Source organism: Sceloporus undulatus, chromosome 6 (assembly GCF_019175285.1).
Source record: "Sceloporus undulatus isolate JIND9_A2432 ecotype Alabama chromosome 6, SceUnd_v1.1, whole genome shotgun sequence".
Lineage (NCBI taxonomy): Eukaryota > Metazoa > Chordata > Lepidosauria > Squamata > Phrynosomatidae > Sceloporus > Sceloporus undulatus.
Genome location: NC_056527.1, coordinates 167,391,752 through 167,419,691, shown reverse-complemented (window position 1 = coordinate 167,419,691; position 27,940 = coordinate 167,391,752). Strand labels below are relative to the sequence as shown.

The window sequence follows — 27,940 nt, the reverse complement described above, 5'->3', positions numbered from 1 at the left end:
GAGCTATGATGGGAAGCTGTCATCACTTTAACCATCACACCGCAGCAATGCTAGCCGTGCCCACAAGTGCCATCTGCAAACCGTCTTTTCTCTTTCTTTCTTCTTAGGCCATTTTGTTGAGCTGCCTCTGTGCACTGCATCCCAGGGCCATTCAGAGGGCTGTGTTCTCCTATATAAATCCAGTCTGCTCTTGGATTCTATCATTCCAAAAAATAACTTTCCATTGCAGTCGTCTAAAACTGCCACTTTACTTGTATCTTGGTGGTTGTTCTGTGCTTTCAAGTCCTTTCCTGACTTATGGCGACCCTAAGGCGAAGCTATCATGGGGTTTTCTTGGCAAGGTTTGTTTGGAGGAGGTTTGCCATTGCCTTCCGCTGAGGCTGAGAGTGCGTGACTTGCATAAGGTCATGACCGAGAAGGGAATCGAACCACTATGGCTGTATCCGCATTGCTGAAATAATCCACTGTAACTACTGTGTCTCAGTGCTATGGAATCCTGGGTTTTGTAGCCTTTTGTGGCACCAGAGCTCTCTGACAGAGAAGGCTACATGTCTCACAAAGCTAGAATTCCCAAAATCCCATAGCATTCAGTTAAAGTGGTGAGGACTTTGTCTTAAAGAGTAAAAGGAAGCTGCTCGCAGAGGGTATGTTTTCCCATGTGCAGCAAGGGTGTTTCGTCACTTGTTCTTTTTCCCCACCCTGCTGTTTTAAGTAGTAATGGTTGGGATAGAAACACCACTATTATCCTTGTGCTTGTTGTGAAAAATGGACAGGCTGTGCGCTTTGCCTCATCATTTCTAGGGTTTCAGAGGGCTGTACTTGGGAACCAGAAACCAGGCAGAAATTGCAGCTGCAGTTTCCCTGTAACCTAAGCAAGGCTTAGTCTTCCTGCTGGCCAGAGATCTTGCAATGTCCTGTCAGCTTTCCAATGGACTTTGAGAACAGTTGGGTTGCTCCAAGAGGACAGAAGCTGTCAGAAGCTCTTTGGATCCAGTTATCAAGCATCTTCTTTTTCTAAGGACATATTTCTGCAAATGTTCTGATTGCCTCCAGTCCTAACTATACTTTGCTTCTTGCCAAAGGTGGATTTATCTTTTTAATGGTCTTTATTGTTTGGTGTATTTTAACACTGGGAAGCTGCAGGGAGGGATGAGGACCACGTATCATCCTTGCGAGCCTTTGCAGTCTGCATCCATGCGCTCCAAGAAGTGATGTGACTCCCATTTGGGGCTTTCTTGTGGCTGTTTTGCAAGGCTTTGGATGGGTTGGTGGTACTGAAGGCCCCTGGAGGAATGAGTGAAACTGATATTTATAGGCATTGGCACATTCAGGAATGTTTTCAGATGAAAAGACACCCCCAAATCAGCCTGGGAATTTTATTTAGGGGAGATTCTGTGGTCTTGAGAGGTCTCTGGAGATGCTTTGGGGACTGCAAAAATGGGGCTCCAGGACTGCTTGAATTGATGATCATAGGTCTAGCAGGAGTGGAAGCAAAATGGGGGCATAAGCATTTTTTTTCTTTGAAAGTGTAAACAGTATTTCTAAACGTTCAACTAAAGTTTTAATTTACTGTGATACTAGGAACTTTGCATTTGAGGGGAAAATTCTTACTTGTGGTTGAAGGCAACCTAAGGCGAACCTATCATGTAGTTTTCTTGGCAAGATTTGCTTGCCATTGCCTTCCTCTGAGGCCAAGAGTATGTGACTTGCCAAGGTCACCCAATGAATTTCATAGCTGAGGTGGGAAGTGAACCCTGGTCTCCAGAGTCATAGTCCAGTGCTCAAACCATTAGACCATGCTTTGCAATGTTAATATTGCTCCCAAGCTTTCCTCCTGCAAGGGAACAATTAATTAGTGTCCTTTTTTGTCCCCAAGCAGTTTCTGATTTATGGTGACCCAAAGTGCAATGTATTAATTGGTGCCTATCTTGGGGTTTTCTTGGCAAGGTTTATCTCAAGGGATTTTTGCCAGTGCCTTCTTCTGAAGCTGAGAGAGCATGCCCAAGATCACTCAGTGGGCTTCCATGGTCAAATGACCCTATAGATTTAATAAACTACTCAGCAACGTCTCTCTCATCAGAATATGTTGGAGTAACCTGGGTTTCTTCTCTCTGTTCCCTCGCAGGTGAGTGTCTTGACCACCTTGGAGCGAAGGTTCAACCTTCAGAGTGCCGACGTTGGGGTGATTGCCAGCAGTTTCGAGATTGGGAACTTGGCCCTCATCCTTTTCGTGAGCTACTTCGGTGCCCGGGGCCATCGGCCACGTTTGATAGGATGCGGCGGGATCGTGATGGCGCTCGGGGCTCTACTGTCTGCGTTGCCCGAGTTCCTGACCCACCAGTATGAATATGAGTCCGGGGATATCCGTTGGGGGGCTGAAGGCAGGGACGTGTGTGTGGTTAATGGATCCGCCAGTGAAGAGGGACCAGACTCGGATCTTATCTGCAGGAACAGGACTGCCACAAACATGATGTACTTGCTTCTCATTGGGGCACAGGTCCTCCTAGGCATTGGGGCTACCCCTGTACAACCTTTAGGCGTTTCCTACATCGATGACCACGTGAGACGGAAAGATTCTTCCCTGTATATAGGTAAGTGATACAGACTCTTAGGTGGAAGCATTATTTTTTCCCCACTGTACCTTATCTTTGTCTGCTCATTTTACTGAGGCACAGGATGGGCAGTTTTGGAATTGGGACAACTCCAAGACCTATTCCAGTGATGGCGAACCTATGGCACGCGTGCCAGAGGTGGCACTCAGAGCCCTCTCTTTGGGCACATGCACCATCATCCCAACACAGACTTCACTAGAGTTTGTCATTAGAAATCCAGAGGGATGTGGCACTTTGCAATAAGTAAGTGGTGTTTGAGTTGTAGTTTGGGCACTCGGTCGCTAAAAGGTTCTCCACCACTGACCTATGCCTTAAGAAAGCATTAGAAGTATTACATCTCCAACAATTTGTTAATTTGGAAAGTCCTTTCTCGAATAGATGTCATGGCCAGTTTATCCAAAAGAGCAATTTCTGCTGTGTAAGACATAGTTGGAGATCTACTAATGGCATTTTTTGACTGTCAGGAATCCTTTTTTTGTTAACTACCTGGAAAGATACAGCAATGAATAATCTTTCCATTCTTAGTGTGTATGAATTCAGCTGTCTCTTGAGACACAAACATAACCTTAAGAAGTTGTGTATCTGGTTGTGCATGTGCTTGTACATTCAAGTGCGCATTAGATTGTGCATTCAGTGGCAGAACGTTGCTATTTAGTATAGGAATCACGTAGCACCACAAACGTGTAATTACACGCTGAGATTTACACTTTGCAGAGTCTCAGCCAGTCTTTTTCCAATTCAAATTGTTCATGTCTCATTGTTTTGTTTTTTGAAATAGATTATTTTGCAGCAGCAGAACTATCTAGGCACTGATGAGTTTGTGGATCTCCATGATGGTTTTTCGGGTGGCAGCAGGGAAAGAAATGGGAAGGGATGACCCATCTTTCCTTGTCTATTGGTTTTTGTAATTGGAATGTCATGGCAGAGATAACCATTCTATTTATTCACAGTTGCTGGCATTAGAGAAAGCTGATGATCTGTTAATAATCCTTTTGGTCTGACAACTGTAATGAGGCAGTGGTTAATTAGGAAGATATTCTCCTAATGTCTTCTGTGAGCGAATCTCGGGGGGGAAAAAACTGTACATTAATCATATAGATATTTTTGACTGTGATCAATTATGGCTTTCTAGGCAATAGGTTTCTCCCCACAACCCAGGATGGGCCGAAGGCAACTCCTCCCATGAAATAATGGGAATGGTCCCCTGATCCCATAGCGAAGGAAGACAACTTGGGGGCCGCATATTCTTTTTGACGGAGGACACCCCTCTATTTGAAGGGCTGTCAGAGGGCACCCACTTCTTGACACGTTATTTAATAAGAATCCAATTTAAAGTTGAAAAACCTGCAAGTTTTCAGAGAGTACTGGAAGTCACCTTGTTGTTGCCCATCTTCACCTATTAACACAAATGCATTATATTGAGCAGTGGGCACACAGATCACTTGGACACTATTGCTAAATCCAATTGTCAATCCCAGCTAGACCAGGCCATTAAATCAATGCAGTTTACATAAATGCGCTTGTTTCCAGATTTGTATCTATGCACACAAATCAGTTGGTGCACATCTCATGAAGATTTGCACCTGTTTTGCCAAGGATGTTGTGGTACCAGCTGCACTGATGTAGCCCATCAATCTTGCAACAGGGTGAAGGCTTTCCTATGAGCCGCCTTTCTATGTAGGTATCTGTGGAGTTTTCCAGTTGCTGATTTCTTTCCTTAGCAGGCCTGGATAGGTTGCCCGGGTCTTTCCTTGTCGAGGCGGCAATAAACAAGCTGATTAAATGGGAACATAAACAAGACTGCAGTTCATTTTGGATCATAGCTATAATCGATTAATGGAAACGCTTTTTACACGTTGCAAAGGTGCAATGGTGAGGGCGCTTAAGCAGATGTGTTTATTAAATTAAAAGGTGGGGAGAAGCAGACGCTGTGTCATCCTGGCTCTGGGTCTCCAATATATTACCGCAATTGCTCTACTTCGTGTTATTTTGCTAATGGCTCTCTGAGGTCTCGGCTGAATAAACAAGGCAGGAGGCAGGAGGAATGTTAATGGATGCTTTAAGTTGGATTCAGTGCCTAACTATGCCTGAAATTTGGTTGTTGAAACCACCATTCATGATCAGAGATTGGGAAATACTCTTTTTTGGCCACATCTGGCCATGCTGGCTGAGGGATTTGATACCCACCAGTCGTCTTGATTTGGTAGGGAACGTCCCAATGAATCCTCTGTTGTCCCATTTTTCCAGCTGCTTTTGAAATGTCCCAGTTTCTCTCTTCTCCTCCCACTTTTCCACTTTGTGGCAAGAGGTACAAATAAACAAAGCCTGCAAGTGTGGGATGACTGTTCATACACACATGCACTGATCTATAGGTAGCATGGACAAAAGTCTTACCCAACTCTTAAAGAAAGTTGACAAGGACTGAGTTATTTGTAAATTTGTGTTACGGTCTCTGCTTTGCATGTGGTTTGTTGTATCCGACTCGCCCTTTGGAATTTGGCCGTTGTGTCTGGGAAGCCTTGATAACAAATATTTTTATTGTGTATAATCAAGGAGTGCTTTGTTGCAACTCGGTGGCTTGTTAATAGAGACTTTGTTGTTCCGGCATCTGTTTGCTGCTGCAGCAACAGCCTTCGCTGTCCTTTGTTCCAGAACAATAGGCTTGTTCTCTGTGTTTTCCCTTTCTCTCTCCACCTCCCACTTAAAAGACCTTAGGCTCTGGCGGTTAATAGGATCATGCTAAGCCTTCACAAACCAACATGGATTGGCTTGGCCTTCTTCCATAGGCTTCTTAACACCTTGAACTCATGTCCCAACCATCCTCTAGTGACTTGGCACCGCATGGTTATTGTTGAAGCCTGTCCCATTGACTTGCCATTTCCCCAAATGTCAGGAACCAGTTTCAGATACAATGTCATCGTACAAATACAACTTTGAATACAGTGGGCCCTTGGTATCCATTGGGCTTTGGTTCCAGGAGCCTAAATCCATTGATACTCGAGCCCCATTACATACACTGGGGTCGTAAAATGGTGTCCTTTATATCAAATGACAAATAATAATTTTGGAATTATTATTATTATTGTAACATTTTCAAGCTATGGGTGATTGAATCCTCAGATTAAGAATTTGTGGAAATGGAGAGCCAACTGTACAACTTCTCAACAAGAGAAATTCCTCTAATGCAATATAACCATAAGACAAATGCAATAAATACAACTTCCTTATCAAATGTTTTCCAGATATATGATATCCATAGCATTCCCACTATCCACTAAACTAGTGACCTGATTGAAAATATATATAAATTTAATTTGGCAGGATTATTATTATTATTATTATTATTATTATTATTAGGTTCCTACTAGTCATTGCATTGTCACCATGATACCTTCTCAGCTGCCATTATATTACCCCAGGTCATCTCTCTTTCTCAGCTCACCCTCAGTTTACATCAATTTACACCAACTGTTGCAAACTGAATTCAAAATACAAAAGTAATTTGCACACAGTTACTTCAGTAGAAAGGAGGAGAGCAAGGGTCTTGAGAACCTGGTGTTTTGGTTTGGCTTCCATTAGCCAGCCTCCCCCATCCTCTCCAAAGATATACTGAGCATTGATTCAGAGCTCAGTCCTCTTCAACTTGTCTGACAGGTTATCACCTACAGGAGATGGATCGGCTCACATCTTGGGCAAGCTGCCTGTAAATCCTCCTTGGACTCGGTGTTAAGCAATCATTCTTTTGCAAGCAATTATGTAAAAACTGAGTCACGGTTATAAAATGGGGACATGTATTAATAGCATGCATGCTCTCTCTGAGGACCTGGGAAACAAAAGGCAAGTCTTATTTTGAAGAAGGGAATGGGTAATGGTGAAAGGAGAGCTGGAATGCTGTTGGAGCACTAACATTAGTGTTGGAAGAGTTCTGCAAGCAGCTATGCTTGTGATATATGCAGGTATACATTGTGCTACAGATGTGGAGTGCTTTTTTCTTGGACAATGTACAATAGTGGTAGCCAGCTGTTGTTGTTGTTAACCGCCTTCAAGACAATCCCGACTCATTGCAACTCTGTGGATAAGACATCTCCAAGACCTCCTCTCCCCCACTGCTCTGCTTAGGTCCTGTAAATTCATCCCTGTGACCTCCCTAATAGAGTGTGGTCTTTCTCTCTTTCGGACAGAAAGACTGTCTGAAGTGTAGACTTACTCAGCAACTGGATGGAAATGGGCGTTTGGGAGTGGAGCTGGTAGAATCCATGTTAGGGGGTGGTGAATCCATGCCAGACTTTAGTCCAATCTGTAAATGAGCTATCTGAGGTGCTAAACCTATTGGAGGAGTTGGACTAAAACCTGGCACGGATTCACCACTCCACTGGCATTGCAGCCCACAACTGCCATAGGCATGTTACTACAGACAGCAACATTTTGTGGAGGAACAGGTCCAGCATCCCCTTTGTTTCCACACCGTTGTCTTGGGACACACACGTAATATTGAATTTGAGTTTGTCTTCACCCTGCAATATCTCTGTGTTTTTTTAAATTAAATACTGTACTGATTACTCTAACTATTAATACCTACAGAATAAAAAGGAGAGGAAAGATGGATTGGCGATCTTGACTCCAGTCTGGGTACTGTAGATATGGTCATTTATTGTAAAATCAATGTAGTATAAAGACAGCCACGTGAGCTTGGCATTACATCTGTGATTTTCATGCTATATATATTTATATATGATCAATACCTAGAATCCAACTCAGCAGGATAAACCTCATGAAATGATTGAGCGAAGAAGTGCCATTGTCGTGTATCGATTCCTTCTCATTCACCGACTCTCTCTTCTACACAGCTGCTCAGGATTCATTGTTGTAGAGGAATGAGAGGGAAGGACAAATTTTGGCACACTCTGGGCATGCGTCTGGTTTCGGCGCTCGACTGAAAATGGGGTCATCGCAGAACAAGACACCAGTGTGAAGGTCTCTAGTGAATAGTAGTTACAGAACAGTTGATCTCTCTGCATTATTTGCTCATTTAGAAGCTATCTAGCCTTTGTTTCCAAACTAGGACTTTTGGCAGATGTCAACCATAGAGTATGATGGAGGACCTAGAGAACTCTAGAGAACGTATTGATCAAATCTGTGAATCAGAGCCACAAAAGTCAAAGCTGCAAATGTGGAGAGCTGACTGTATTCTTAGGATGAACAAGAGTTACTCTTCAGTGTAAAAGAGGGCTCCAGGTTCAGTCTTCTACCTCCTCACTTAAGAACAAATGCTGTCTGAAAACACAGAGAAGTTGTCCACCATTGCAGATAAGGAAAGAATATTCAGAAAAATAGTCCTCTGGATGTTTTGGACTTCAGCTCCCATAATTCTTAACAATAGCCCAAGCTGGCTGGGGCTTCTGGGATCTGAAGTCCAAAACAAATGGAGGACCAAAGGTTGGGAACCCCTGCTCCAGGGAATGCTTCCAAAATGGTATGCATATGCTTCCTTTCCTTAATATGACCACAATGAAAATGGGAGTTTGCATGAAAAAGTCGAGTAGAGTTGAGAGGCTGTTGATACATTTATCTATTTACAGTATTTGTTTATTTATTGTCAAGGATTTATATCCTGCCTTCCTCCTCCAATGGGATTCAAGGTGGATCACATTGTGGTTGGTGCATTTGTCTTAAACTGTTCCCAGTAGTGCTGTGTTCAGGGACCGCTTATGACAGAGGTAGAAATGACACTTCTAAATGAGTCCCATCCGCTCTCACATTGCTTTGCATTGTAAAAAAATTGGTTTTGCAATCTGGAAGAGGATTTCTGTCCGCATCTGTTTTTATTGGTTTGTTTTGGGGAGGGGGGCATTTTTGGAGTCTGTGTGCCACCTCCCTGGATGAAAAATTGGCCCCCGCATCCTGAGCTGTTGACCTACATATAACCGGGGGAATGTGTCTGTGAGCCGTTTGTGTTCCAAAGCCCTGCCAGGTCACAGCTAACAAGCAATCCTTTGCTAATCCCCGCGGCCCATTTTAATTTCAGCAAAACTCTGCCTTCTGTCTGCTTTTCCACCTTAGCTCTTGCTCAGCTGCTTTGCTGTTGTGGACTCTGGTCCAGACATGTGCTGGAAATACTATAGGGCAACCTTCCCTAGCTGGCAGCCATTCACTCGAAACCACAAGGTTGCGAGTTCAAGACCAGCAAAAGGGCCCAAGCTCGACTCAGGCTTGCATCCTTCCGAGGAGGGAGCTAAAATGAGTACCCAGACTGTTGGGGGCAAATTAGCTTACTTGCTAATTAGCGTACTTGCTGTTCACCGCTATGATCTTTGGAATAGTGGTATATAAATAAAACAAATTATTATTATTATTAGTTGTGTTGGGCTGCAGCTACCATCATCCCTTAGCTAGCTAACTGGGGGCTGATGGAGGCTGTAGTCCAACACATCCAGATGATCCCAGGTTGGTGCAGGCTGGGGCTGGACCTGTCTCGGTGGACAAGTCCAAGAAGATCCATCGAATCCTTCATTCATGTTCTAAGTATGGCCAACCAACCACCCAAGACCAACATCAAGCATCATCTGGGACTGGTTTCATTTGTCCTTTTAAATTGGTGTGGGTTTTAACTGATGTTGTTTGTTAATTGTTGTTGTCGTTGCCTGCAGTCAAGTAAGAAATAATAATAATAATAATAATAATAATAATAATAATAATAATCCTCCCCACTCCCATCAGAAGTCTATTTTCCCTTTTTGACTGTTCACTTGCGCCTCCCAAACACATCATTCTCAAGATGAGAAGACAGTGCTACAGGAAACATAGGAGCATTCTTTCTCTGTCCTTTTATCCTCACAACAACCATGCGAGGTAAATAGGGGAAACTGACAAGGAGAGAGTATATGGCTCCAGATCATTCAGTGAATAACATGACCCACCAGGCGAACATCTACACTGTAGAAACAATGCAGTTTGGCACCAATTTTCAATGCTGTAGCTCCATCCTACGGAATCTGGAGATTTGTAGTTTTGCAATGGCTTTAGACTTTGCTGCCAAATAGTACTGAACTATGAGTTCCAGGATTCTGTAGCAAGGCAGTTAAAGTGATGTCAAACTGCATTATTGCAAGAGTGTAGATGCACCCTTGGGTTATGAACCCTTGACTTTCTGGTTGTGCAAAGGCCAGCTTCCGACATGACAACCGTTCTTAAATTAATCTGTGTGCTGGGGGTGAAATAATGTAAACTTTGTTTCTTGGGCCTGCTGTTCGAGGCCCTTGCTGTCTGCATCTGTCCTGGATCATTAAAACGAAAATGACTGCAACACGCTCCGTTTTGTCGAGTGCCATTCACGGCGGTGACCGCGGCTGCTGTTGCGGCTGCAAAGTTGTAATTAAAACGAACAGGAGACATCCAAGTGAAACGCTGCTGCGTGAGTCACCTTTGGAAAGTGCCAGCAATCATAGTGTCATATTTTGAACTCCTTTCAACACAGAGAACCAAACCTCGCTGCTTATAGGGGACGTCATGCAGGTATTTTGTATTTGTAGAAAAATAGCTTCTCCGTGAAGAAAGGGCTTTGATTTTGCTACCTTAAACTGAGATTCCTGGGTGATCTTTCAAGGGCTTATATTTATGGCATGTGCAAATATTTAGCATGAGCTATTTCTGCCGTCTTGCCGAGAATTGGTGTGTGTGTGTGTGTTTTAAATGAAGCAGTTATATATCCGACTTCTTTACCTTCAAGGTGACTTGCGATCCAAAAATAAAATACAGTCACCTGCTGTTCTAGGTTACAACTCCGTAACTGCAATACAGGTTACTGCCACACTGCAGCGTTGATGCAGTTTGATGCCACTTTAACTGTCGTGGCTCCATCCTGGGATCCTGGTGATCTGCAGTTTGTTTTGAAGGCTCAATATCTCAAAATGCAAATCCCAGAATTCCACAGCATTGAACATAGCAGTTAAAGCAGTGTCAAACTGCATTGCTTCTGCAGTGTTGATGTAGCCATGGATAGGAACCTTAAGGACCTCCAGATGTTGTTGGACTATAGATCCTAGCATTCTTCACCATGATGGGGATTTATGGGTTACTGGGAGCTACAGTTCAGCAACAATAGGAAGAATACATACGTCTGGATTTAAAGGGGAATTGTGCTCCTTCTGAGTTTCTCGGAAGAGGATTCCACTTTTTCAGACGGCTCTCTTTCAGGAACTCCAGCTTCCACTCAAAATATGGCAAATAAGGCAGCTGTTGTTTGCTTGTCAAGCAAAAAGCTGGAGATGGTATAAATAGCAGCAAGCGGTGCTCTTGTCAGACCTCTAAAGGTTCAGATCTCAGTAGCACAAAAAAGCCTGGGTCACTGGGGCGATGGAAGTCAATGTGTCCTTTTGGATCCTCTGCGGCACCAGCCTCACCCTGCCATCTGGGATGCGTTTCTCCCTTGCAAATTGGCTGACCTCCTGGGACCTCAGATGTGTGATGCCCTTAGCAGGTGGCCTCATAAATTTCCTCCCTTCTAGGCCTAAGCTGGAAATGTGAGAATGAGAAATGCCTCGAGAACGAAGCAATTTCATCTTAAGAACAGGGGCGGGCAACCATGCCAGGTGGAGAGGCCAGTCTTCACTGCAGGCTGCAGTGATGGGAAAATAAAGCAAAACTGAAACTTCCAGTCACTTTAAGGCCAAGAACCTGCATTGGCAGATGTAGCTATGAGGATGGATCTCGGTCATCTTTGCTATGCATGATGGTTTGGCCCGCAAAAGCCTTCCTTGGGAGTCAGGCAACACTCACCAAAGGAGTTATTCTTCATACATGCCTTGCTGACAGGGGGAGGCTAGATCTATTGTCACTTTCCAGATTTCCTTTGTTTGGTGTTGCTGCCTGACTTCTAAGGTGGGCTTCAGGGTGCAGTTTTGCTCATTGCAATGATGCCATGACTGTAAATGTGAATTGCATTGTTTATGATGTTGTAAGCTGGATGTACGACATCATAACTATTGGACTTAATGTGATTTTCACCCAAAAAATAATTGCCATTTTTTTTCAGACCATGGGAAACAAATAAAGCCAACCTCCTCAATATGGGAAAGGACCAATACCAAATTATTGGGTGCGTCTCCTGCAGCATTGCCAGGAATGTGAAGCGCTCTCTCGCTCTCTCGCTCATGATTTAACTGAGTTTCTCCAAACCTTACATGCGTTTCTTCCCATCTTTGGAGTGTCCTCAGATGTCTCAGGGAGTGTAAAAATGTTTAGTTGAAACCCTTGGGGTCAACAAGCTTTCATTCCACTCCTAATGAGGACACATTACTTTGACCTCTCAAATCATTTTCTAATTGGACACACAAATATTTGTTTTCACTAGGTTGCTTGAGACTTGACATACATTGCGGCGGTGGCTTTTTGCAAAACAGAACAAAACAAAATGAAGGTGAGGATGATGCCATTTCCAGCCCAGTCTTGCTAGGAGAAATATATAAGGCCTCCCAGATAAATATTTCTAGCCTTCTTGAGCCCTGTTGGAATAGAAGTTGGAGAGAGGAAAAGGAAAACATTGTGATAGACCCTAAAGGCACCTGATCCTGTCTGATCTTGGAAGATAAGCCCTGGTTAGTGTTTCGATGGGAGACCACCAATGAATATTAGGTGTTATATGCTATATTTCAGAGGAAGGAACTGGCAAAGCTACAGTCCTCCCTCCGAATTCACAGGTGATCCATTCTGTGTATTTGGAAATTCACATATATTCAAACCCATTGGTTTGAATGGACGCATGCTCCCATGCGTGTGCACCATGAGTGCGGGCACCATTAACTTTAATGGAGGTGGCCCTTCTGTGGATAATCAAAACCATGGATCTCAAGTCTGTGAAAATGGAGGGGCGACTGTACTTCTGAGGATTCCTTTCCTATGAAAACCCTATGGAATCCATGGGGTCTCCATAAATCAGCAGGTGACCTGAAGGCACCTACTGTAAATACATAGACATGAAAAGCAGCTGAACAGATTTATCACCTTTTCTGCAGATAAGCATGGCCTGCTGTGTCTCCTCCAGATAAGAAGCTTTTCCAATTAGCCCCTGCCGCCTTAGAGAAATGTAGATTCCCGTTGAAGCAAATGCACAGCGTGAGACGCCTTCAGAAACTCGTATTCGAATGTCTCGGGCTCGATTGCTGTTTCGTTGTTTTCAACAACACTCTCAGTCTCCCCATTTTGACTCTCCACTCCAAAGGGGATAAAAGGATTTCATCTTAGCAGCTCACCTGTGAATTCTTAATGCCTTTCGCAGTGTGAGGGAGTTGCTCTTATCGGGAAGATTTCTATCCTGGATAAAGGAGTAAATATATATATCCCCATGTTTTTAGTTTAATTGCAAATATAGGAGAGGCAAGATGATATTCTTGAAAATGGGGTGGTGATGGGATGGAAACAGAAAATGAAAGGTAGGAAAGGCAGCAAGTATTTACAGTATAATGTATAGTTAAGGCTGATGACAGGTTTTTATGTTGCCACCTCCAGAGAGAAATGTAGTGGATGCTGTGTTTTTCCTTTTTTAAAACTGGGCAGCCTTTTTATTGTGGCAATTATTCATGGATTCTAAAGTTCTGTTTCTCAGTCATGCCACCCTTTGAAAGCCTAATGCCTCTGCCTTGGCTTTTCCCCCAAGCAGGCGATGCTAAGTGCTAGTGATGCAGTGGAAATTGTGTGTGCATTTTTAAACCCACTCACTTCTGAGATTTCCCATGCTTTGGACCAGTCATTGACCAGAATGGAGATTGCAGTCAAGAAGTCAGAAAACTAGGACTGGAAAGAGCAGCTATGAAAGAACTATGGTAGACAAGATCTTAAAATGCAAAGATATTAAACTTTGGCAGGGAGTGGGACTGGATGGCTCTTGTGGTCCCTTCCAATTCCATGATTCTGTAACTCTATGAATACTGAAGTCAGGATTGTCCAAGCCATCGTATTTCAAGCCTGAACTCTCCCTAGAAGCCAAAGTGACCAAACCAAGGCTGTCATACTTGAGCCATGCCATTAGAAAACATTAGAAAAGATGATAATGCTAGGAAAGATAGAGGGCTGAAGAAAGAGAGGAAGGCCACATGCCAGATGGATGGACTCAATCAGACAAGTCCCAAGCATGGATTTGCAGGACCTGAGCAGAACAATGGAGGACAAGGGGACTTGGAGATGTCTCATCCGCAGGGTCACCATGAGTTGGGGTCAACTTGAAGGCAGTTAACAATAAATACATTTTTCTCATGTCATCATGTTGTTTTTTTGTATGGATTATATTCTCTGCGCAACAGTTTGTTGCTGTTAGCTGCCTCCTATGAATGAGGCATCTCCAAGACATCCTCGGTAGCTGTGCACAAGTGTTTCAGGTTTAGGGCCGAGGCTTCCTTGACTGAATCTATCTACCTGAATCTATCTACCTGTACCTCCCCTTTTCCTATGGCCTTCTACCTTACCAACCATTGTTGACCAGTGAGCCATGCCTTCTCATGACCTGGCCAAAGTATGACGGTCTCAGTGGTTGATGTTTAATGATATTACCAGGGCCTATTTCTATGATAACACAAGGGGTCCTCCTTGGTTCCAGAGTTTGACCTTGAAATTGTCCCCTGGGAATTCTAGGTAGGACTAGGTTGTGGTAGAACACATCTCCTCCTAGGATATGTTTCCAAGGGGGCACTGTGAACAGTACACCAGTGCTTTGCGTGTGTGTTGAAGGAGGAAGGATTGTTTAGAACAGGGGCTCCCAAACTCTGGTCCTCCAGGTGTTTTGGACTTCAACGCCCAGAAGCCCCAGCCAGCTTGGCCACCAGTCAGGACTTCTAGAAGCTGAAGTCCAAAATACCTGGAGGATTTAAGTTTGGGGACCACTGGTTTAGAAGTAACAATTTGACCATTTGCGTGCTCTCGTTTTGAATTAGTGTGTTGGGTTGGCTGATCTATCACCTGAATTTCCTTGGTTTTATAGGTTTAGCTCTTTTGTGGGTTTAGCCCTAGCTCCCCTTTATCCCATTTAGAACAAAGATTGTTATTCTTCTTCTTCTTCGAGGCATTGCAGAATTAATGCACAACGAGAAACCTCTCTTGAAGAGTTTCTCAGCCTGTCTGCGCTGCTGAAAGGTTTTTTTAAAAACAAATCCCTGAAGTGTAAAATGATGGCATCTTGCATACTGAGTCATCAGAAAAGAGAGACAGAGAGAGGAATCATGGCTTATAGTTCCTGACATTGTTTGTGTTTCCTTGGCATTTCCCCTGTTCTTGACATTTCTCAGTCTCTTGTTTTCTTATTCACTGGTCCAGAGGATAGCAGCAACTGGGCAGAATAATGGCTGTCTGTCTTGGTCAGGTTTTCTGGCCTGATGGCTTATCACTTTGGTTTAGGTCAGCAAAACCATCCAGGCTCTTCCCACCCCCAAAGTCCTTCTGGTTCGTCATGACCTCCTTTTATTCTTCTGTAAGGGAAGGGAACCGTTGACTATCACAGGGTTTTCTTGGCATGTTTTCTCAGAAAGGGTTTGCCATTGCCATCCTCTGAGGCCCACCATCTGAAACCTCTGGTGGACCCTGGGAGTTCCTGAAGCATATCTCTTTGGTTGTGCATTGGGCTACAGAGGTATCAACACTCCTCTGCAGGCCTCTACTTAACATATCCATACCTGTGAATGTTCAGTTTCTATCACTCCACACTTTGTTGTTGTTGTTGTTGTATGTCTCCAAGTCGTTTCTGACTCATGGCAACCCTAAGGTTAACCTATCATGGAGTTTTCTTGGCAAGATTTGTTCAGAGGAGGTTTGCCATTGCCTTCCACTGAGACTGAGTGCATATGACTAGCCCACAGTTACCATGTTGCAGTAAAAATGTGTGATGGACAATTCTTACTAGGAAAATATAGAGCACTCTGCTTCCTATGAGCTACATTAGATTTGGCCAAAGGCAAGGTGTCGATTCCCCACCTCCACCACGCACCATGTAATATCACAATTTTCATATAAAATCACAATTCACAGCAGAAACCAGGTAATATTACTGTGTAGTCTCCCCATCTCATATCACTTTTGCCAGGAGAACCCCACAAGGAGCTTTTGAAAATACTCTCTGATGTGCGGTGTGCATGTATTTCTGTTGATGATGTTCAGGAGAGATATACCAGTTGCAAGCCTCCTTGGGCTCAAGGGAATGGTGTTGCAATCTGAGCCACTGCCACCAGGCAGATGGGTTTTGGAGTCCTTGTTAGCATCACGGCCAAATGTTAATAGCCGTCCAGTAGCATGCAAAGGTTCATTTGTGATAGTGACCTTGTTGGATATTTTGTTGGATATGAAGGCTGAGAATGGATGGAGGAGTTAACCTTTCTCTGTTGCTAACCTACTAGTACAGTTCTCATGTCTGTTGGGAGGAGATGAGTCCTGCTTGCTCACTTTAATTTTCGTTGTTTGCCTCTGCACTATATAATCTTGGGAATCCATCATCCATTTGCCTCAGCCTTGGAGGGAGCGCACCTTGACCTAAATGCAACTACTTCCAGTTCTGGTCTGAGACAAATGCTCTTGTGCACTTGAACATCTTTTGAACCATGTTGGCATTTGAAGAATGGGATTGTAACCTTGCACTTTAAAGGAAGTTCCTCTCCTTGTTTCAAAGGAGCAGAATTTTTGCCTCTGGACCTGGATCTCTCAGGGCCGTTCCGCCGACTGAAAGAGGAGCTGAGAGACAGATGGCACATAGAAATGAAGAGGAAGGCTGAGCAAAGAAAATACTTTGGGCCGACTCCAGTCTTCTGAAAGTGCTTGACATATCCCTCTGTGCCGGTCGTTGCAGCAACTCGAGGGTGTTAATAGCCAGAATATCCCAGTGATCTTGAACTTTTCCAAGCCTGTTTGTAACTATTGTTTGGTGACATTTCGAACTGACTTCCCACAGTCTCTGTTGTCATTTTAAAAGCAAAATAGTCAGTCCTGAAGGACAGTGTTGTTTAAACCTTCTCCCTTCCAAGAACTCTTTCCAGTCATCTGCAGTGAAAGCAGGAATAAAAACATATCAGAGAGTTCTGTAGCATCTTAAAGACTGGAAAATTTATTTTGACATAACCTTTAGTTTTCCGTGGAGACTAATGCATGAAATGTTAGGCTCTGTCAACCGAGATACGTAGGCAGAGGCAGAGCGATGGTGGTGGATACTGTGGACTACAATGCCCAGAATTCTTCAGTCAGCCTGGCTAAGACATTCTGGGAGTTGTAGTCCCACAAAATAATCACCCAAGATCTTCACATAGATGGAAAGGCATGGGAGATGTTAACAGTGAAGTCAAACACTGACAACATCCAAAAATGTACCATCTGGTGATTCACCCCAAAAAAGGAAATGTAGAAAAGCTGTGAAATCTTTTTAAAAATTTCATCAATGTATAAATTCCATCTTGCTTTTAAAAAACCCCAATTTGTTCAAGAATATACATGAGCATGTATGATGCACCATCAGTGTGCAATGTACAGTGTTCCTTAATGCACATTTGCACCTCATGCAGAACTTTGCTTGAAATGTGAATACTCCCGCTTTGTGCAATGGTGCAGAAGTGTCTTCTGCAGGTAATATGGATGGGAGGAGGGTTAAAAATAGTTAAAGCATTCCCATACCTAGGATCAAACCTCAATCAGAATGGTGACTGCGTATGACGTGGGCGCACTGTACCATGAATGGCCAAAAAGATAAACAAATGAGTCCTTGAATAGATCAGGCCTGAACTCTCCCTGGAAGCCAAGATGATCAAATTGAGGCTGTCATATTTGGCCACATCATGAGAAGACATGAATCACTAGAAAAGACAATAATGCTAGGAAAGGTAGAGGATAGCCATAAGTCGGTGCTGATTTGAGAGCAGATAACAACAGAAAAGCAGGGGTTGGCAACTGCTGCAGATCTGGGGACTGGTGTTCATTCCCTGTGGTTGAATGTCAAAAACACAACACCTTCTCAAAACAACAACAACAGCCCTTTAGCATTATGAGTTTAGGATTGAGGGAAGAACGCTCCCTTACTTGGACATTCGTACCCACAAGTAGCAATAGCAATAACAAGTATATTTCCATACTGCTTCTCAGTGAACTGGCACTCCCTAAACAGTTTACAATTTGTAAACCAATTGCCCCCAACAAGTTGGGGACTCATTTTACCAACCTGCAAAAGGATGGAAGGCTGAATGGACCTTGGAACCCTCCAGGATCGAATTTACAACATCGCGGCCACAGGACCGGCATTTAACCACTGCGCCACCTGGGTGCCCTGTACCTGGCAGAGGTGAGATTTGAACCTCTGTCTGCTTTCATCTTAGCTGTTTCTCTTTGCCTGTATGCTGCACCGACATAGGGACATGAATTTCTTATGAACGTCTACAGTCAGGTGTGGAAAAGGATGGCGAGGAAGAGACAGTGGAAGGTTTCTTTGTTTGATTACGGTAATCTTAAACTGATGAAAGTGTTGGCCTACGTTAATTGGCCCTTTCCCAGTTTAATCCCAGATGGCACAGGCTCTTGAATGGAGATGAGTGGCTCTGTCTGTCATACTGGAGGGCTATGCATTTCCTATTCCCTCTGGAGAGAGGGAGGGGGGGGGACCGCTAAAGCATTTGCACAAAGGTCTCCCAAAGTTACTTAACGGATTGTATGAAGTGCTATTTAAGCATCACAAAAGAAGCGAGCAGAACTGGAAGGGCAATTGCATTGAATCAAAGGGCTTGCAAAAGTCCTTCAGACACTTGTCGGCTTTGCCAGTGTGTTGTCCTCCTTTTCTTTCCCATTTGTACCCTTTCTTTCTTGAAGGGTGAAAATGGCATATTTACCTTTTATAGAACTTCCAACGGGAGAGTTAAAAGGATTTGGATGAACGGCTTTTGCCTTGAAGAAAGGAGAGCTTGAAAAAACAATCTTTTGGAGGATAACTCCAGACTCCCCTGACCAAAATGTCCCCAAGTCACCTTATCATCAACCGCTCTGCTCTGGTTCTGCAAACTCAGAGCTCTGGCTTCCTTGGTTGAGTCTGTCCATCCATCCATCCATCCATCCATCCATCCATCCATCCATCCAAAGGATCTTCCTCTTTTCCTACTGCCTTCTACTTTTCCAAGTGTGTTTTTAGACTGTAAATTATTTTTGACTGCCTCCTTCTTTACATGGGTTCAAACTGTTCAAATGGATTTCCTTGAACACAATCCTACATATATTGGAGGATAGAAATATTTTAATCAAACAGTAAGAACAGTACAATTTGACCTAACTTTTCAAGCCCCATCTCAAGGAGGAAACTGTTGGCAAAAGCAGGGCTTCCCCCGATTGCAAGGGAACAGGGAAGGTTTGGGCACCAAGCAATGACACCCATGACCTAAAATGCCCCTTATACATCTGGAGTATGTTTTTTTTAAATCAAGGTGGTATCAATATGATAACCTCCAGCCTCACTCTATCTTTTTCTCCTGACCGTACTTTACAACACTGAGCAGAAAAGCTTTGCTCAGCTCAGAGTGATGCAGTTCTCATGGCACACTTAAAACCTTGGTGGAAACAATGCCAAACTGTTCAATTAATTTGATTAATATCACGTTGTTAGCTGTGGTTCCTTTCGATGTTGCATTAAGAACCACCTGCATCAGTATCGGTTGCTGTCATTAAAGAGGTTGCCAGCTTCCAGGTTTTGTAGAGTTACTCAGAAAGAATTGTCACAAAGGCTGGTTATCCTTTTTGGAATAAGCTGCATTGCTTTGTTTATTCCTGCCTTGGGCTGGTAACTTTCCATTAAAAACAATGGTCCATGACCAAAACCTTTCCCAGGGACAGGTGTGTGTTTGCTTCTTGCTATCCAGTTCTATAGGGCTGAGTAGAGGAACCTCCAGTAAGCAGGCCAGATCTAGTTTGTGACTGCATTTAATCCTTACTACTCTGGTTCTTCTCTCCTTCTAGTGCAAACAGATTGTAACTTCAGTCTAATCTGCACTGCAGAAACAATGCAGTTTGATGCTTCTTTAAGTGCTGTAGCTCCGTGCTATAGAATTCTGGGATTTATGGTTTGTGTGCTCTGAGTGGGAAGGCACTACAACACTACAAATCCCTAACACTGAGCCATGGTAGTTAAAGCACTGTCAAACTCCATTATTTCTGTACCACTGGATGCTTCGTTTTTAAAACTCAGCAAGCACTCACTTCTGTCTGCATGCCCTGACCCTGGCCACTGGCCATACCTCTGGGGGATTCTGGGAATTATTGTCCAAAATATCTTTCAGTGGCAGTCTCAAACAACTTTTCCAACCAGAGGTTCCTCCTCTCGCCTTGCTTTTTGCTGCAGTTCCAGCAAGCCAGAAATTAGCCGGGTCTGTGATCTAGGCAGCGCTTCAAGATGCGGGTGTTTTTCCCCTCTTCTCTCTCTCCAGAACGGGGCCTTGGCGCGTTGCCCAAGTAATTAAGGCGAAGGCACTGAGCAACACGTGCTTTTGCCTGCGCCGTGCATCCGCGCATTGTCTGTGTGACAATGGAACATCTCAGGACCTGTGGGTTAATTATCATCTTTTCAGAGACCTAAATAATGGATAATGGTGAACAGCAGGGCTTTGGGGCGTTAGTCTGTAATCAGTTTATTAGGAGGTGGATGAAGATGCCACAACAGGATGGCATTATTCCTAAAGAAGGCCCTGGAAGTTAAATTGCATGCTGCTTATGTATAATTTGCTGGTACAATAATCACTTAAAATCTTTCCGCCGCCCGTTTACTTGTCTCGTTTTTCCCTCTTCCCCTTTTGGCTTTTTTAATTGTCTAAAAACTTTTTGCAGCAGCTTGCTAAGAGAAAAGATAATTGGAGGACACCAGCCACTATATTTAAGCTGCCAACGTGCTTCAAAGCGTTGCTACTCAAAGATGGTCAAATCCTCCCTCTCTTATTTATGTGCGTTTCTTTATTTTGGGAATGGGTGCGTAGGTATGAACCAGTGGCATACCTAGTACTTTTGATACCCAATGCGGATCATTTTTAAACACTCCCCATCTCTCTTCAATAGCTGCTAGTGGGAGTGGGTTACTGGGTCTGCCAGACCTTCTGGTCATGAAGGAGATGAAGGAGACTCTCTTTCTAGCCAGCAAACCCACCTGCAGACATGGAAAACATGTGCCCCTTCCAACCAGGTGTTACATGGTGTGGTCCATATCCTCACAATGCCTGATGATGTCCCTGGTATAAACACCAGGCTTCCATAGGATTGGCACTTAGAGTGGCATCATAGTGCTGTAAGTGTACAGTGTGAAAGATCTCCAGATCTTTCCCTACCATCACACACTGGCTGTTCACATAGATTCATAGAACCATAGAGTTGGAATAGACCACAAGGGCCATCCAGTCCAACCCCCTGCCATGCAGGAACTCTCAATCAAAGCATCCCCGACAGATGACCAGCCATCTCTAGAAATCTCTAGGTCCGCCAATGCAACTCCATCACTAACATCTGCCAGATTCATGCTGGATGACCTACAGATGCCTTGAGAAATGTTTTCTCTAGAAACATCTAGCTTCTCCAGCACAACTCTATGACCAACATCTAGCAGAGATGCGCTGGAGGACCTAGAGATTCCTAGAGAGAACATATGAATCAAACCTGCAGATAATCAGATCCACAAAAGTCAAAGCCGCAAATGTGGAAGGCCAACTGTGATAAAACCATCTCTTATTAATTGTAATTTTAATTACAAATGAGCTTCGTGAACTGGCCTGTTGCAACCTGTAGCATTATTGTGGGTGGATAGGTTTGCATTTAAAACAGAGATTCAAAAAACATGGGCAATGCAGATAAAAGGCAAAGGCGACCAAACAAAAACTTGAGGTATCATCATGGAGATGGCTCCTTCCCAAGTCTCAAGAAGGAAAGGGAATGGGAACACAACTCCAAGTGAACACAACTCCAGCAGATGTGAGAAGTGCCTGCAGCTGTTAGTTAATGGGAGGTTAGTTAATGGGATGATTCACTTTTAGGTTCTAAAAAAGTGCTGTCTGATGGCCAAAGGATAGGAATGGGAAGGAGGGATGCAAACTCAGGAAAGGAGGAGCAAGCTTTATTTAAACACACACATACACACACCAACAAGCAATGTTTTTGTCATCTCTATAGCAGCACAGTCATAAATAATTGAGCTGGGACTGCACCTGGCAAGTGAGATTTGTGTGGCAGATGGGAGTTTGGACTCGCTTGCTCATAAGCAAGGCTTCTGTGTACTTTTCATATTAGAGATCTCAATCAGGCTTACTAAGAGACAATTGCATAGCTACCTGGAGTAAATCAACCCTGTTTCCAGGTGACCAGGCAACAAGTGTGTGCATGTGTGCATGTGTGTGTTAGGGGTGTAAATCCTTGACTAGTAATTCATCCTTGTATTCAGGGATGGATAATTATGGCAGTTTACTCCCCAGCGCAGGAGAAAACTAACATTTCCCAGCTTTTACTTTGAACTTTAAAGGAGTAACCCAAGTTGGTGACCCTATTTGCAGAGATTGATTTTGGCACCTTGGATACCTTTTCTAAAGTCTGGACTAGAACCCAGAATGGATTAACCAGCTTTCGGACATAGGAGCCTACATTGTAAGCTTGCTAATGCCTGGCCAATTAGCTAGTGCTGCAGTTAAAAGTTAACATTAGAGAATTAAAACTTCTTTGACATGGATCATTAGGTGACTAACTCCTGGTTAACTAGGGGCAATAATTACTGCAGAGGTTTCTTTTTTTACTCTCCTTTTAAAAGGAGGCATTAGCCTGCCTGGTGCCAGATGAAAAAGGTGCAGCTCAGCGGTAAAGTATATGCTTTGTATGTTGGAGGTTTCTGGTTCAACCTCCAGCGTTTCTAATTGAAATTAAAAAAGTAAAATTAAAGCTTGGATAGAAGATTATGGAAAGGGGTTTGTTTTCTGGAAGCCAGAGGGAGTCACTTTTGTATGTGTAAATTTTAACTTTATAGTGTTTTAGGGGCTGTATTGGCATCAGAGGAGGCGGAGTGGGGGCATGGTGTCCACACAAAGTGGTCTCAAACTGGATTATGTGTGTTTTGGACCAAACTCCGAAGGAGCTCCTTAGTGTAAAGGAGCTCTTCCAGTTGCTGAACCGTGATTCCCAAATAGGTCCCTGTAAAGTTTAGACTACACCCCGGAGCAGATTCACAACCACCGCCCAACCTCAAAGTCACCAGCTACCATTTTGGGAGGGTGTGTCTGGAGCTTGTTGCTTTGCCTCGGGCAGCAAATAGCAATAGCAAGTACATTTCTATACCTCTTATTGGTGAACTAGCACTCCCTAAGCAATTTACAGTGTGTAATCCAATGCCTTGGACTGGCCCAAAATCAAACATATGGGAGTAATTACTGGTGAGGGAAAGCATGTGGACACATGCCAGATTGCCTACTAGAGAACGGAAGGCAATAGCAACACTTCAATTGGCTAAATTGCCCCCAAACTGTATCCCCTAGAATGGAGGAAGAGAGGTGAGGCTCTGCAATGTGCAGCCTCTGTTCATTGCAATGCAATTTCTGCAACACAGAGCCAGGGAAATGGCCTTCCCTGCTTGGTCTTCCAGTCTTCCGGCAAAAGCATGCTGTCATCAGAGATGCCTGTTCTCTGTTCCCTTTGGATCCTTGTCAGCTCCTCTGCTAAGGCCCTTGTTTCACAAAAGGCATGTGCCATGTCTGGGTTAAATATAACCCCATAATCCCTCTCTGGAAAGAAAACACACCCCTTTATTATCTTCCGTGGCAGCCGGGAAATGTGGGACATGCCCAGTCTGCAGATTAACTGAGAGCCACTTTTCCCTCTCTTTGGCCAGAGTGAGAGGTTGAAATGGAGATGTTTTGGAAGGCAGTTGGAAAAAAGGACCCCCTGAGTGTGGCATCCCCTCTGTTTTGGTTTTGCGGCGGAACCAGTTTACTAGGTCTGTACATCTTTTCCAAAGTTGCAGAATAGAGAGGGATGGAAGAGAAAGATGCTCACCATTGTTCCCGACAGTTTGTTCCTGATGCTTAGTTAGTTAGTTAGTTAGTTAGGAAAGTCAGAGAGTTGGGAAGCCTGTTCAGAAAGAAGAAGAAAGTGACAAAAATTCTGTGCAGTTTCCCCCTCCATGTATTTGAACATCCTTTGTGTGTGTTGAAATAATTATGTGCAGAAATATGCATTTCTACAGGAAATGGTAGCACTTGGAGGGCCTCTAAACCCAAGAAGTCACACTCTCTCAGCCTCGGGAGAAGGCAATGGCCAACCTCCTCTGAACAAATCTTGCTAAGAAAACCCCATGATAGGGTTGCCATAAGTTGGAAATGACTTGAAGACACACTACAACAATGATGTTGTTGTTAAAGATAAAAGGGGATTCACCTCTGCTGTTTTGTTGCTCATTTTGTTTTACAGAGTGTGGAAATATTAAGAAACTATACAGTATATGTTTCCCTTTTACTCAGTGCTTTTGATTCTAAGGTCTATAGCATCCTCTTGTGGCAAAATCTCAGATTGGAAAAATCTGCACAAGTTTTCAATTCAAAATGAGAGCCACTTGTTCAAATGTTTAGCTGCTGCTACTTCTTTCTTCCTCTTCCTTACTTTATATACTCATTCCCCCCAGTTCTGGGACTCAAGTTGGGTTAAGAAAAGTTAAAACAGATACTGCTAAAAGTACACACCATGCAATATAATTATGATATAATTATACTATGGATTCAGTATCCCTTACCCAGAAGTGTTTCAGATGTTGGACTTTCCCCTCGTCGACGTTGGAATATTTGTATCTTCCAAAACATGGTTGGTCTGGGAGCTTAGGAAATTGGTTTGGTGTGTGGATTATGGGTAAGGGAGTCAGTCACTCAGGTTTAGAAATTGATGAATGGGAGATTGAGAGTCTGAGGCTGCATCTGCACTGCAGGATTTATGCAGTTTGACACCACTTTAAATGCCATGGCTCCGTGCTATGGAATTCTGGGATTTGTAGTGTTGTGAGATATTTAGCCTTCTCTGGCAAAGCACACAAACCACAAATCCTGGGATTCCATAGCATGGAGCCACAGCACTTAAAGCAGTGTCAAACTCCATTGGTTCTGCAATGTAGCAGCAGCCTGAGTTCATTAAGAGAAGAACGTGAGCATGAAATATTTGCTTTAAATGAATTAAATTATTAATTTGTTTCGTTTCATTCAACGTCTGTGTAGTATATGCTTTTGATCTCCAGGAACTCTATATAGATGAAAATTAGGTTCAGAAATATATGGTGGTAGCAGTGAATAAAGAGGGATGACGTCCATTGGGTTAGAAGTTTCTCAATATCTCAACACAAGAACCTTGAAGCCATCTAATCTAAATGATCTCCACATTTGGTGGTCGCAGTAGTGAGACAGGGGGAGATCCTTGCATTGGAGGCAATGGTGGAGATAAGGGAAAAAACCCTCAATTTTAGTGGTAGCAATGGGATTTGTGGAAGTCTTCATATATGGTGGCAGCAGAGATTTAGGCAGAACCTCACATCTGGTGGGTAGAAAAAGTTAGATGCTTTGCACCCTTAACTCTGATGCGCTAGATCTGTGTCTGGAGAAACATTTCACCATGTCAGTCCCAATTTTGCCAAGCAAAGTGGCACCATTCAGACGTGAGCTGCCTTCCCAGTCTCAAGATATGCCTCTCACTTACCTCTGCTATGTTTTTGTTTCTTGCAGGGATCCTGTTTACAATGCTGGTATTTGGACCGGCCTGTGGGTTTATCTTGGGCTCTTTCTGTACCAAAATCTATGTGGATGCTGTCTTCATCGACACAAGTAAGGACACTTTTCCCTCCCTTCCTGTAGTTGAACAAGAAGTTATGTATCTTAGCTCTGCTTGATATCCAGTGTCACTGTGTAGGAGGAAAACCAATGCGCTTTGAAAGCGAATAGGAGGATGCGGCCCCTTTTTGGTTTTGATAGGCAAGCTAAGGGTCAAAAGCATTTGCAGGTTTCATTATCACACTGGGCAAAGGCTATGTTTCCATGGGAGAAAGTCCCGGGTTCAATTCCTGGCAGGGCTGGGAAAGATGCATACCTGAAACATGAGCGAGTTGCAGTCAATAATACTGAAAAATTTCCAATGGGAAGGAGGGCCTTTATCTTTGAAGAAGATAACTTAAGCTGCGTTAACTTAAAACTTCAGCTGAGTATTTAGAAATACAGTTTAGGCATCCAAATAAGTGAGACAGGGCAATGGACCAAAAGAATGTGATCATGGCAAATAGAAGAGTTCCAGACATGATACGTTTTCAGTGTCTCGCTCTCTGCAATGCCGGGACTTTGAGGAGTGAAGGAAAAATTCATTTGGGAGGTGTCAAAGCTCTTGTTTCACCCTGCCCTTGTAGTTATACCTCCAGACTGCAGTTGTTTTAATGCTATTTAATTTTCAACAGTATATTAGATTTTAAAAGAAAGGTCAATAGGAGCCAGACTGTGCTGGCAGTAGCTGATGACAGTATGCCCTCCATGAATGAAGCCCCAATTTGAGTTCAAACCATTGTTTCATTGCACAAACCGCTCCATCCTTTGTGTAGCCTGCAAAGCTGAGTAGTTAGTACCCACTGCCTGACATTAACTGGCGAGACTTGAAAGTTCGTTTTCATTACTTTAAATTGGGTCTGTGCAGCAAAATATATTGGATTAACTTCATATCCTGGAGCAACCAGTGGAGCTGTGGATTCCTTTGGTGCATCATAACCAATTCCTTTGGCCAGCAGGGGTAGCTATCAAGCAACCATTTCATTTCCATTGCTTTTCTCATTGCAGCTCAGGCCCTGCAGTGCGAAATGTGGAACTAATATAGACTCTTTGTATGTAATGACATCCCAGAAGTCTCGATTTGGGATGGAAAGCAAAAAGTGATCCCTTCAGGAGATGCAGGAATTGGCAAGCAGGTGCCATCTTGGTTATGCCAGAACCTTCTCATTAAAAGACACTGAGATGTTTTGGAGAATTTGGAGGCATAATTTGAAGGCATCCCCACTTGGATCAAAGGTTTCTCCCAACTCCAAGGGATAGCAGGGTGCTACTCAGCCAGGGTTTATTCATCTTTATCCAAGGACCAAGAGGGACTAAACCACCAAAACCACCCCAGCCCCACCCCAAGAAGTGTAGGGAAACCAGGTTGGCCCCAGTCTTTCTGCTTCCATTCCACGCCAGGCCTATCAATATGTCTTATTTCCGGGGTATGGCTTATATTGCGCTAATGCTTAGAAATCCTGCTACAGCTTATTTTATGGGTATGTCTTATTTTCGGGGAAACAGGGTTCTTGCTTGTTCTCTCCAGACTGTCACTACACAACCTGTCTTGTGTCCCTTTGCAGGTAAGCTGGACATCACCCCTGATGACCCAAGGTGGATTGGCGCATGGTGGGCAGGCTTCTTGCTCTGTGGTGCCTTACTTTTCTTTTCGTCTCTCCCGATGTTTGGATTCCCACAGTCCCTGACCCGGCGGCCGGAGCTGATGGCAGAGGCTGAGCAAGCCATGCTGCCCAACCGGGATTATGAGAGGCTGCCCAAGCCCAGCAATGGGGTCCTCCCACGGCACGCCATGGAAGGAGGAGAGGGTTCCTCCTGCCTCCAGCAGCTGAGAGGTGACACACTTCCCTCATAGCCCACATGCAACTTCCGTGGAAGCCGACAGGTTAATGACTGGTTAGATTCCTCCCGTGACCCGCAGGCTGCCTTGATACCTTACTTTCCAGAGTAGCTTAAAGATCTGAGGATATTTAGCTTGGGGGATTCTTATATATATTTTGTGCCAGCATGTCAGGGGGAAAGCAAAGTTGAAATCTTTGGTACAAGGGGGGCCTGTTTCCCTGCTTGGCTTCTGCCTTCCCATGTGCACCTGTGGCAGCCAGTGAGTTAAAACATTTGAGCATCCAAAGGAAAGGATTGTCTCTGTCACAGAGAGAAAAAGGCTGATTTTTCAGGCCCTGAACAATGCAAATCAGGCAAGGAAGGGAGGAGGGATGGAATCTGCAAAATGAGACAGAGCCAAGGCCCGCTGTGCGGTGGCTTTAGCAGCATTTCAGGGAGATGATTTTTTAAATGCTGTGATTTTCACGTTTAATTCGTGGAGGAGTTAGTCACCAGGTATTAAGGCGAGGCGAGGCGAAGTTTGCGTGTATTAGCATCCCATTTCACTCAAGCCGCGTCATCTCCAGAATAATTAAAATGCTTACTGAAGTAGAAAATGCTCTCCCTGATTCATTACCTTAACAGTCACTTTGTAAGGCAATTTCTCAGTTTTTCTCCCTGATTGTACGGACGCTTGGGGTTTAGCCACACTGC

At 43.8% G+C, this 27,940-nt stretch overlaps 1 protein-coding gene across 1 annotated transcript in view; it reads left to right on the top strand.

Moving 5' to 3' along the window:
* SLCO3A1 (solute carrier organic anion transporter family member 3A1) overlaps positions 1-27,940 on the top strand; it is a 60,314-nt gene that overhangs the window by 14,842 nt on the left and 17,532 nt on the right. Inside the window, exons 2-4 of the mRNA XM_042475577.1 lie at positions 2,126-2,591; positions 25,322-25,420; positions 26,971-27,240. Of these exons, the coding sequence (XP_042331511.1) occupies positions 2,126-2,591; positions 25,322-25,420; positions 26,971-27,240 (835 nt within the window). The remainder of the gene's footprint in view (positions 1-2,125; positions 2,592-25,321; positions 25,421-26,970; positions 27,241-27,940) is intronic.